The sequence below is a fragment of the Podarcis melisellensis genome (genome assembly GCF_964234715.1).
Source record: "Podarcis melisellensis genome assembly, chromosome: 17".
Taxonomy (NCBI): domain Eukaryota; kingdom Metazoa; phylum Chordata; class Lepidosauria; order Squamata; family Lacertidae; genus Podarcis; species Podarcis melisellensis.
In genome coordinates this window covers 4,529,799-4,541,840 of record NC_138534.1, presented here as the reverse complement: position 1 = coordinate 4,541,840, position 12,042 = coordinate 4,529,799, and the positions used below count along the sequence as shown (strand labels likewise).

Genomic DNA, 12,042 nt, shown 5'->3' with positions numbered 1-12,042 from the left:
GTTTCTTACAGTTTGAGACCTCTGTGTATTCCACCTCTCTGTTGCTCCAAAGTAGCAGGTGGCAGTGAAAACTGTAGTGCCTTGGCATGTGTGGAACTCTGTTGGTGGACTTTAGGCCATTCAGCACCATTTTGTTCATTGCCTTTGTTCTTCTTCTCTAGGCTCAGGTTTTTGCTGCTGATAGTGCAGCTGCTGAGACTCCCCAGTCTGGAACTCCCCAAGGAGATGGTAAGTCTTACCTTTGTTGTCTTAATGCCTCTCCGGGGATCTCCCTTGAAGCTATCCTGCAATTGGAAATACTAGTCCCTGATTAAAACAGACCCAGAATGACATCCCCCTGCTCAATCACTTCAAGTGTTGGGACGCCAGTCTCATTTCACTTAGTTGTAAAGATGGGGCCTGCTCAGTCTTTTTCCTGAAAGTGAGATCAAACCCCATCTGCCATACTGGAACCATGTCTCTCCTGAAACTTGGTGGGGTGGGGTGTGGGGAGGCAGGGAGCAGTTCTTTCACTGGTTTTCCTTTTCCCTTGTGTCCTACAGCCTCCACTCCTGAAGAATCAAGAGAAAACAAGAAGGATAAGGAGGGTGATAAAGCAGCAGAGGAGAACAAGCAGAAGGCTAAGGGAAGCAAGCCACTTATGCCTACATCCACCATCTTGAGGCTGCTGGCAGAGCTTGTGCGCTCATATGTTGGCATTGCCACCTTAATTGCCAACTACAACTATACTGTGGGCCAGTCTGAGCTGATAAAGGAGGTGAGAAGCCCTGGAAGAACAAAACAGACCTAAGGAACTGTGGATTAGGAGTGGGGTAAATGCAAAATAAGACTTGGGGCCAGCACTGCTAGGTTCCAGAGAAGAGGAGTGAGTTTGGGTAGACTGCTTGGGAGGAGGAGTTGCTGATGAAAGAAGATGACTAGGCCACCCTGGCCTGCTCTCGCTACTATCTTTCATTTTGTCTTTTCAGGACTGTAGTGTGTTGGCCTTTGTGCTGGACCATTTGCTCCCTCACACCCAGAATGCAGAAGACAAAGATACACCAGCCTTGGCGCGCCTCTTCCTAGCCAGCTTGGCTGCAGCAGGTAGTGGCACAGATGCCCAGGTGGCCCTGGTGAATGAGGTGAAGGCAGCCCTGGGTCGGGCACTGGCCATGACAGAGAGTACTGAAAAGCATGCCAGGTGAGCTGGAAGATGTTGAGGATTGATTAGCACTTGAGAAGAGGATGTTGTATTACAACTCTCCTGTAATAGGTTCCTGTAGCTTTGCACCCCAGCAAAGGTCTTGACTAAATCATGTTTCTTTTTAGTAGTACCGTCGTATCTTGGAAGTTGAACGGAAACCGTTCTGGAAGTCCATTCAACTTCCAAAACGTTCAGAAACCATTGCATGGCTTCTGATTGGCTGTAGGAAGCTCCTGCGGCCAATCGGAAGCCACGTTGGACGTTCGGGTTCCAAATAATGTTAGCAAACCAGAACACTCACTTCCGGGTTTGTGGCGTTCGGGAGCCAAAATGTCCAATTACCAAGGCATTCAGGAGCCAAGGTACGACTGTATAAAATTTTCAGGTACAGTATTTCGTAAATCAGGAATGGGGAACTTCCGGCCTGCCAAAAGTTGTTGAACACAAGCTTCCATCGGTCCCAGCCAGCATGGCTAATGGCAGGGGGGATGGGAGCTATAGAATATCTGGAGGTTCTCTGTCACTTTACTAAAGTAGAATACTTGCTGCAGGAAAATAGATCCTTCCTGTTACAGGGATTGGGGCAGGGTATTGCAGGATTTGCTAAGCATGACACTGTTCTGGAAGCAAAGAAATGTCACTTTCCGCTTTGACACTCTCTAGGCTGCAAGCTGTCATGTGCATCATCAGCACCATTATGGAATCATGCCCATCCACCTCTAGCTTCTACAGCAATGCCACAGCAAAGACCCAGCATAATGGCATGAACAACATCATCCGCCTCTTCCTCAAGAAGGGGTTGGTCAATGACCTGGCCAGGGTGCCTCACAGCCTTGATCTGTCCAGGTATGTGACTTATTTAACCGCAAGGAGATGGAGCGGAGCCTCCTTCATGATCAGGGATGATGTTGAACAGTTGGTGTAGGGGACAAGTACAAGACTAAATGTAGAAGACAGATACAATCCCTTCCATTAAGATTTGGCCTTAGAAAGTTTTTTTTCCTATCTCTAGAACATAATTGAATTGGCATATTGAGAGAGCAGGCAGAATCATGACATCTTCCCACTAGAGATTTCTCTTCGTTCTACCCCAGCTAAGGTTAGCTTTGCTATTAAGACCTTTGTTCACAGTCTGGAAACTCATATTGGCATGTGTTTTTCCTCCAAGTCCCAACATGGCCAACACAGTAAATGCAGCCCTGAAACCCTTGGAAACGTTATCACGAATTGTCAATCAGCCCAGTAGTCTCTTCGGTAGCAAAAGTGCCTCGAGCAAGAGCAAGGCGGAGCAGGATGCTCAGGGAGCAGCACAAGATGCCAACAGTGGCCAACAAGATGCAGGTATGCCATCCTCAGCATCCATTGTTTATGGGTCATGTACCTCTTCTCTGTGATTTTTCATCAACCTCTTCCACAATAAGATCCACACCTGCCATCCCCTCCTTTCCTTGGCCTGGAATTTTTCTGACTTCCATTATGAGCCTCCATTAGTCTGTCTGCCACTTAAGCTAATTCAAGGATGACTTGAGAGGGTAATATTGAGACCTTGACTTACAGGGGAGAGCGGGGAAGCAGAGGCCCCGGAGGAGGACCATGATGTTGCCCAAGCAGAAGTGACAGATGGTGACATCATGGATGGTGAAACGGAGAGTGATGCCGTGGTGATTGCTGGACAGCCTGAGGTGCTGAGCACGCAGGAGATGCAGGTATTGATGGTGGCTTGTAGGGACCCTGCCTGTATTGCATGCAGGAGGTGGCCACAGGTTTTAAGGCATGGGATGTTGGTGACATATAGCTGGGATCGCTTCCATTCCTGCTTGTGTTGCTTAAAGTTGCATTTTATTTAGGGCTATATGCAGAGGAGTGTGTAAATGAAGACTTTTGTTGACCACATCTTTGCTCTGAGATTAATGAGTACAATCTGGATAGCTGCACAAACTGAAATGACCCTTTGCTTGCTTAATTTAGATTGTGATACCTAAGGCTGGGCTACCTGTCGTATATAGCATTTGACTTGGGTAGAGCACAAATCAGACCTGTTTCAGAAGTCAGGGTGATGCAGTTTGTTTTACGGTTTTGAGACTTGATTGTAAAGAACTGGAGATCACCAGTGTGTTTGTCTTTACCATCTTCTAGGTGGAAAATGAGCTAGAGGACCTGATCGATGAGCTTTTAGAGCAGGATGGTGGCTCAGGGAATAGTACAATAATAGGTGAGTACAAAGCCCCAACACTTTGCCTCATAACTTTCCTTCAGGATCTCTGGACTCTCTGCCTTTCCCCCTCTGTGTGGCCTCTGAGGGAACCAAATGCATTTTTTGCTTTGCTGTAGAGAATCCTACCTCATAAGACCACTCCAGGTAGAGATCATCTACTGTTCTTCTCTCTTCCTCCTCCCTGCAGCTCTTCTTTATCACACAGCATGGGTGCTGTATCAGACATATGTCTGTGTTGCTTTTTCGCCCATTATAGAGATAATCTATTCCTATACAATTCTTGGTGGGTGGGGTGACTTCTGAGAGGCAAGAGGCTTGACATGGTAGCTTTATATCTGCCAAGAAAATCGCCATCTGTATATGGAAAGCAGCATCACATCAGGACCATAACGGGCACTCAAAGATAAATGGCCATCAAGTTTAGGGACTGCCCAGAAGGTCCTCTAAAGGGAGAGGGTTGTCTGCTCATAACTTTGCTAAGCCCTATACACTTCCTTTATGTCCTTCAGTGGGCCGAAGTGGAGAGGATGAGTCTCAGGAGGATGTGTTGATGGATGAGGCACCGTCCAATCTCAGCCAGGCTTCCACATTACAGGCCAACAGGGAAGGTGAGGCATTGCCTACGATGTTACATGGAATCAGTAGAAGTGCCTATAGTCCCTGGAGGGGGAGGGGGGTAAGTGCAAGAGAAGGGTGAACTAGCATGATGCAGAAGGGTTGTTATAGGCTTGCGCTCTCGTAAGAGAAGCAGGAGGAGGGGGAGGTTCCTGAGATCTGGCTTTGTGAGGTTTTGCTTGTCTGGCAAAAGGAGTTTGAAGATAGAACTTGCCAGAAAGGTAACTGGAAGAATCTTTGCTTAACCTGCAGGGGCCAATTCACCATAGCTACACTCTCTAATCTTCTCTAGATTCTATGAATATTCTGGATCCTGAAGATGAAGAGGAGCACACACAGGAGGAAGACAGCAGTGGCAGCAATGAGGATGAAGATGATAGTCAGGATGAAGAGGAAGAAGAGGAGGAGGAGGATGAAGATGACCAGGTAAGGGCATTGAAGGAAAGGCAGTGCAGAAGTCTTTCCAGTGGATGCTTTATGATCTTAACATAGGAGGCTGTGGGGCAGATGTCAAAAATAACAGGGAAAGGGTGGTCACAATTGAGGACAGCATGTAATAGGTTTTTATTGGGGAGCTAATGGGAGCTAGGTTTTAGATCTAGAATATTTTATAGTGAGAGCCAAAAATTTCATTGATTCAGTCTGTGGTTCCAGGTAAAGGAAGAGTGATTAAAGTTGGAGTGAGGAGGTATGAAGACTGGTATTCAGGGTGCCATATTCTAGCCGGCATTTGCTTAGCCTTGTGTTTGGTGATAACTTTCCCTCCAGGATGATGAAGAAGGTGAGGAAGGCGAAGAGGAGGAAGATGACGATGATGGCTCCGAGATGGAGTTAGATGAAGACTACCCTGATATGAATGCCTCCCCACTGGTGCGTTTTGAGCGCTTTGACCGTGAAGATGACCTCATCATTGAGTTTGACAACATGTTCTCCAGCGCCAGTAAGAACTCTAAAAACTGGAAAGCCACAGGACATGGCTGATTCTGGGGGGGCTGGGAGCCAGGATGCTAAGCTTTCCCCCACATCCTATGGACTAGGGAGCTGGGATTTTATTTGAAATGGAATAGCATTCTCTGTCCAGTGGGACGGAAGCATCCACATAATGGGTTGTCTCCTCCCACTGCCCAGAACAGGCAGGAGCAGGCAACCAGGCTTTGGCCACATTCAGCTTCATCTCAGTTCCGTTTCCTGCCTTATCCATGATCAGTGCTGTGTTCTAGCACATGATCTGTTTTCTAGCTCCAAAATGTTGCTCTGAAATTTGGGAGGCTTTGTAATTATGGCTTTGTTGACCCTATTTCAGGCTAGTTCTTGTCTCCAGGGAAATTATATTTGTATGTCTTCAAAGCCCCATCTTGGCTTGCTAACTTTGCCTATTTCTATTCCCAGCGGATATTCCTCCATCACCTGGCAATATTCCTGCCACTCATCCACTCATGGTACGGCATGCAGACCATAGCTCCTTGACTTTGGGTAGTGGCTCCTCCACGACGCGATTGGCGCAAGGCATTGGCCGCAGCCAGAGGACCCTTCGGCAGCTGACAGCAAACACTGGCCATACCATCCATGTTCATTACCCTGGCACCCGCCAGCCCAACCCACCTCTGATCCTGCAGAGGTGAGACTTGAGGGAGTGGAGGAGTATCACATTTTGTCAAAAGCTGTAGAATACAGAACAGTGAATTGTTCTGGCAACATCCCAACGCAGTTTGGTTTGCCCCAGTGTTCCCATAATCTTGTTCTGAGAACTGGGGGACTCTTTTAGAAGTCACTGTATCTCTGTGTAGGAAAACAAGTGTTCCCTTAATGTCTTCTTTAGGTTGTTGGGCCCTTCAGCAGCTGCAGATATTCTTCAACTAAGCAGTAGCCTCCCACTACAAAGCAGAGGTCGAGCTCGCCTTCTAGTAGGCAATGACGACGTGCACATAATCGCTCGCTCAGATGATGAGTTGCTGGATGACTTCTTCCATGACCAGAGCACAGCCACCAGCCAGGCAGGCAAGTCCTTAAGACTGTTTACTAGATTTGTAGGTAAAATCAAAAGGACCAATAGATTGAAACTCTACAGTGGGAATGGCTGAACCTTTGGGGGCCACATCAACCCTATGGTCAGCCCTCAGGGAGCCAAAGTGTAAATATGGGTGCAATGAGAACTAAAGTTCTCAAGGCTACCTTCCAAAGCAGGACTTTTTGGGAGTGGTTGGTCAGTAACACTTTTTTGAAATTTCATTTTTTCTTTTTTAAAAAAATCAAATGGAAAAATTTGAGGGATGCTTAGGAGACTGCAAAAGAACCTTTTGTGAATTAGCAGTCAGGTGCCTACAACATTTTTATACCATTGTGCATCAATTCAAACATCTTTATCAATGGAGTCAGTTCACGTTTTCAGCTGTTAGGCAGATGTGGAGAATGGCTGGCCAACGGCACAGCTGTGGGTCTTGAGGGTGTTGGTGAGCTGTTGTATGGATTGGCTTATCAGTAATATGTCCTCCACTTTTCCTTCTATAGGAACCTTGTCAAGCATCCCTACTGCCCTGACACGCTGGACAGAAGAATGCAAAGTACTAGATGCAGAAAGCATGCATGACTGTGTGTCAGGTGAGCTAACAAGTAACTTTCCTTGCTTCAGCCAATGCAGGCCCTTCTCTGTTTGGCTCTATTTAATCTGGTGCTTTTTCTCCATCCAGTGGTCAAAGTTCCCATTATCAACCACCTGGAGGCATTGAGAGATGAGGAGCTAGAGGAGCGTAGAGAGAAGAGGCGCAAACAGCTGGCTGAGGAGGAGGCCAAAGTTGCAGACAAGGCCAAGGAGGCAGAAGACAAAGAGCAAAATGCCCAGGTTAGAAGCCCAACTTGAACATCTGTGACCTTTTTAAAAAGCTTGTTAAATGGCAAACTTTCAGCAGGACTGATTTCATCTGGTATGGTTTTCATTAAGGAAGCTGCATTGTGACAGGTGTGGGGACAGGACTAAGAGTTGTATTCATTGTAGAACTAAGGCAATTGTTAAATTAGCGCAAGGCTTTCTGCTTGCACAATGGAACACTCTCCTCCTGTGCATCCCTAAATCTGTTCTAGGGGTGTTTCCCCAAATCCTCCGGAGAAGTTTCAGGGAGGGCATGGGCTGCAAGCAGGGAACGTGGTAATGCTTGCATCAGTAGGGCGAATCAGTTGAATATCACCTTGAATATATGCAACTGGGTTGTAAATGAGAAGCAGAGTACCTAGAATTTGGAATGAAAATGCCAGCAGACGTGTTTAGGTCTTGGTAGCTTGATAAGACAGCAAATCTGTTCTGCTCCAGAGCAAAGATGTGAACTGTTTTTTGGTAAACTTTAAATTGTGGCAAGTGGGCCACCTTAAAATAAAGTTGGGGATCTTCATTCACTTAGGTATATAAGGGAAAACACAAAATAGAAACCCCTGCTGTCATTTCAGTATATAATTCCACATGTCTGTGTGCTCTTTTGCACATGGCAGACAGAGATGAAATCAGAGAATAAACCTCTGTTCCTTTCTTTCCCATCAGGAAGGCAAGCAGAAACTCAGACACTAAACTGAGAGCTGATCTTTCTTAGTACAGTCATACCTTGGGTTACAGACGCTTCAGGTTGCGCATTTTCGGGTCGCGCACTGCGCCAAACCCAAAAGGACCAGAACAGGTTACTTCCGGGTTTCGTCGCTCATGCATGCACAGAAGCACCAAATCGCGACCCGCACAGACGCGGCGCTGCATGTTGCGAATGCTGCAGGTTGTGAACGTCCCTCCCACATGGATCACATTCACAACATGAGCGTCCACTGTAGCTCTTTGTAAGAAGGAAAGTCATCACATTCCTTTCCTAGAGCCAGGTCTTACACCTGTTCTTTTTAAAAACACCCCACCCCCACACTGTTACAGGAACAAAAGAAACTCTGTTATCAAGAATAGAGACACCAGCAGTAAGTGGAATATGGTAACAGTCATACCTATAATAGTTAGCAGAGACAGGGATGGACACACTTTAATGTGTTTCTTCATATCTCTGCCTGTCAATGCTATGAGGATATTGTCATGAAGTTTGCTCATTGATATAATTCTATTGGATTGGTATCTTTAGCCATTGTTCCAAACATTTGCAGAAGAGAAAGTGGTCATTCTCTTACTCTTTCAATAAAGAATTTAGCTGTTAAATCTAAACTAAGGAGAAGGAAATCTAAGACAGTTTAGCAAGATTGTTTTTGGATCTGAGGGAATAGAATATCTTGACATTTTTCTGTATATAGTCTATAAAAGCCGGATATCTTTGTCAACCAATTACAGAAAGGAAAACTTATCAACACATTTTCCAGCAGTATTTAGAATGCTTGCTTCTATGTAGAAGAGAACATTTTGATAGATTTGCCTCACTGGACTAGATGAAAATCGGGCAGAGCTGTTGTAGCAAAAGGCATTCAGGTTACGTACCATCCTCCTTACGAACGCTTCATGTAACGAGCTCTGCTAACCCGGAAGTAGGTGCTCCTGGTAGCAAACTTTGCCCCGGGATGTGAGCAGAAGTCACACACTGGTGGCGCGGCGGCAGCGGGAGGCCCTATTAGCAAAAGCGCGCCTCAGGTTAAGAATGGTTTCGGGTTAAGAACGGACCTCCAGAACGAATTAAGTTTGTAACCAGAGGTACCACTGTAGAAGAAAGGTACAGCTGTGACCTGAAACTTCTGCCTCCTTTCCTTGTCCTGGGTGTCAGAAGCTACATAGGCAGTTTCCTGTCCCGATGAATTTTAATCAGATGAATCTTCACCTACTTTTTTTCCCCCCTCTGCAGGGAGCCTTACCCCAGTCAAACAGCTCTGCTGAGCAGAACCTTCCAGGTAATTTGTTCCCTTACTCTATGTCTGTATTGTGTCTTCTTCCCTCAGCTCAGCTGAAGCAGATGCTGTTCCTGGGCCCCCTGGGATGAGGTAGTAGATTGTATAGTTTTAGGGTCACACCCGGTCTTGGAGATAACTATACAATCTACTGTCTTTCCTATGAGGACTCGCAACTCGCCGTGCCAGCACTGAAGAAGAGAGAAGCCACTGAGAAACCACGCCTAGCTCAGGAGGAAAGAACATGGGCTCAGGAATGAAATGTGGAACCAAAGCCCCTGAGTTCCTTGGTTCCATCCCTAGATGTGGACAGAAATTTGGGGATGGGGGTTATAGTGGGATAGTGTGTCATTAGATCTTGTAGGCAGGATTCCCTGGATCTTGCTGTGGCTTGGGGAGAGGATCATCTGCATGAGTGTTCTCCTCAGATCTATGTGAAAAGATTTTGCAGGATTTTTTAAAAACTGGCTGTTCAGATAGGGGAAGAACCAGTTGCCTGACGCTGAGGCTTTGTGACGTTGCTCTTGCTGGGGTGAGGTAGTAAGTTGTATTGTTGTGGGGTAGGGATTTGTGCCCCAAATCAGAGATAACTATACAACTTACTACTTTCCCTGGGAGGAGTGAAGTACCCAGGACTGGGGTGGGTGTTTGATGTGCCCAGCTTTTGAACTAACCTTGAGGGTGCAGGGTGAAGCCAATTCCCTGCTTGAAATCCTGCTGCTGCTCAGTGGTCTGGGTTTTAAGACAGCCTCCCTCCCTCTCTTGGCTCCCAGATGGTGCTGCCCATCCTGATGGCTATCCCGCAGTCCCAGCTGCAGCTGAAGATGCCTCTGCTGGCCCCAAGCAGACTCTGGTCACGCTGGAGAGCCCCCAACAGCAACAGCAGCAGGTGACAGGGGCAGGCGAGCTTCCTTCAGAGCTGGCGGGGCAGTCCAATGCCCAGGGCTCTGGGCAGTTGCTGATGCCGGTGGAACAGGAGGACTCAGGCCCTGGGAGGCCAAGCACTGATGCTGAGGCCACACAGATGGAGCTTTCACCGGCTCCCACCATCAGTAAGTGGCCCCAGGCTTCACCCTGCTGCAGGTGTTACCCCCTTTCTGGCTGTGTGTCACTTGTACGTGCATAAACATACTCTGATTCCTACCATCTTCCACATGTTCAGGAGAAGGCAGCAATAGTTTTAAAGTGCATATATTTTCATCAGCCACCTACCTACTCAGCGGCCAGGAGCATCATAACTAGGCACTGGAGAGAACATGAACCAGTGGTACCAAACCATATGGGAAACAGCCCTACTAGAGCAGCTAGCCAACAGACTGAAACTGACAGAGGGGCAAATAAAAGAGGACACCTTCACCCCAGTGTGGCTCCCCTTTATTACATACACAGCCCAACAAGACAAGAACCCACCAGCAGCATACAAATCAATATGGCTAACTTGACCCTAACAACAACTCCACCTCATACACACAAACAAAACTCACTGCAACCAACCATGCCCTGCCCCCAACCTCTCTTGCCACCAATGAAAACTAATAAATGATTAGAGAGAGAACCTGGCCACGTGACGCTGACACGAAAACCTTACGCATACACTCTCCCCACTTCTCTTCTCCCCATGCCATATACTGTCTATAACATAAGTGTCTCACATCAAGTATAACTGATCTGTAGAAAGGGTCCTCTGAACGGAAAGCAGAAATGCTGTGTGTACTTTTGTAACCCAAGAAAATCTTTTAATAAAAACAATTTTTAAAAAGTGCATATATTTGCATATTAACTAAAATTTGCAAAGTGAAACTAAAAGCCTGCTCACCCACCTGATGATTTGATCCTAGCTTTCAAAATTTGGCTGGATGTTTGCTTGTTTGTTTGTTTTTAAGTAGCTTTTTATTGAGGTTTAAACTCACATTTTGAATCTCTCATTTTTAAAAATAAAAATGCTGTGCTGGATCAGACCTATCAATTCAGCTCAGTATTCTGCCTTGACAGTCTTCACAGGCAATTTCTGAAGCCTGTTACTGTATAGTAGGTGGTGGTGAAGGGTATATCACAGCCAAAACAAGAAGTTTCCTTGCTGAATTGGAACCAGAGCCCTGTCATAATAGGCAGCAGAATTTGAATCCAGTGTATCAGGTTTTCAGGAAGTGCTTCTATCAGTACTTCTTAGGAGGGGTGTCTAAAAGCCAGAAGGAGGTCAATGGGTAGGTTTCTGTCCTTTCCATGTTCTGGGCTGAATCTGATGAAAAGAATTCAGGTTTGACAGACATTTGTCAGACTTATCTCTCAGTCCTTTCTTTCCTTTTCCACCAGCTTCCCTTTCTCCAGAGAGGGCTGAAGACTCTGATGCCTTGACAGCAGTCAGCAGCCAGCTGGAGGGCTCACCCATGGATACCAGTAGCCTGGCCTCTTGCAACCTCGAAGAAGGAGTTGGAGAGGCTGGTGGCCCTAGCAATGTGGACCAGGCAGGGGGAGCCACTGTTGTAGCAACGGCAGACACCGCCCAGCAGGGCTCCAATGCACAGGCCCTCAGGGAGGGCCAGCCAGATCCCAGCCAGCAGGTGGATGATGGGTAAGGAGCAGCGATGAGGTGCAAGGGGGTGATATGCCAATTTTAGCATTAGCACTGCACTTGCTAATACTGTCACTTCTTGCTCTTCAGCTCCCCACCTGCCTCATCCTCTGAGAGCTCCTCCACCAGAGATTCAGCGGTGGCCATTTCCGGTGCTGATTCTCGGGGCATCTTGGAAGAACCCCTTCCTTCTACCAGCAGTGAGGAGGAAGACCCCTTGGCAGGTAAATACTAGAAGAGGAGATAAAAAGAGGGAGCTATACTACGACAATGCCTTTTTTCTTAGTAGGGATAGCAGCTACCTCTAACATGCTTTTTCATAGGGATAAATCTTCCGGAAGGTGTAGACCCATCTTTTCTGGCTGCTCTGCCTGATGACATCCGGCGTGAAGTGCTACAGAACCAGTTGGGTATCCGGCCTCCTGCCCGTACGGCCCCGACTACCACAACTGCTGCTACCCCAGCACCGCCCGTGGTGGGAAACCCTAGTGTGACAGAAGTCAGTCCAGAGTTCCTGGCTGCACTGCCTCCAGCAATCCAAGAGGAGGTAAGGTGGCACTTTTAAAGATAATACACAGTTTAGGAACAAGTATAATAGAACTATGAAAT

General features: G+C 47.0%; 1 protein-coding gene across 1 annotated transcript in view; it reads left to right on the top strand.

Annotated features, from left to right (window-relative positions):
• HUWE1 (HECT, UBA and WWE domain containing E3 ubiquitin protein ligase 1) overlaps positions 1-12,042 on the top strand; it is a 74,078-nt gene that overhangs the window by 42,854 nt on the left and 19,182 nt on the right. The window contains exons 42-60 of the mRNA XM_081893586.1: positions 162-228; positions 543-757; positions 969-1,180; positions 1,847-2,029; positions 2,352-2,524; positions 2,741-2,889; positions 3,320-3,395; positions 3,908-4,006; positions 4,306-4,439; positions 4,782-4,953; positions 5,403-5,631; positions 5,833-6,011; positions 6,522-6,611; positions 6,701-6,852; positions 8,819-8,864; positions 9,635-9,913; positions 11,175-11,433; positions 11,524-11,657; positions 11,757-11,980. Of these exons, the coding sequence (XP_081749712.1) occupies positions 162-228; positions 543-757; positions 969-1,180; positions 1,847-2,029; positions 2,352-2,524; positions 2,741-2,889; positions 3,320-3,395; positions 3,908-4,006; positions 4,306-4,439; positions 4,782-4,953; positions 5,403-5,631; positions 5,833-6,011; positions 6,522-6,611; positions 6,701-6,852; positions 8,819-8,864; positions 9,635-9,913; positions 11,175-11,433; positions 11,524-11,657; positions 11,757-11,980 (3,072 nt within the window). The remainder of the gene's footprint in view (positions 1-161; positions 229-542; positions 758-968; positions 1,181-1,846; positions 2,030-2,351; positions 2,525-2,740; positions 2,890-3,319; positions 3,396-3,907; positions 4,007-4,305; positions 4,440-4,781; positions 4,954-5,402; positions 5,632-5,832; positions 6,012-6,521; positions 6,612-6,700; positions 6,853-8,818; positions 8,865-9,634; positions 9,914-11,174; positions 11,434-11,523; positions 11,658-11,756; positions 11,981-12,042) is intronic.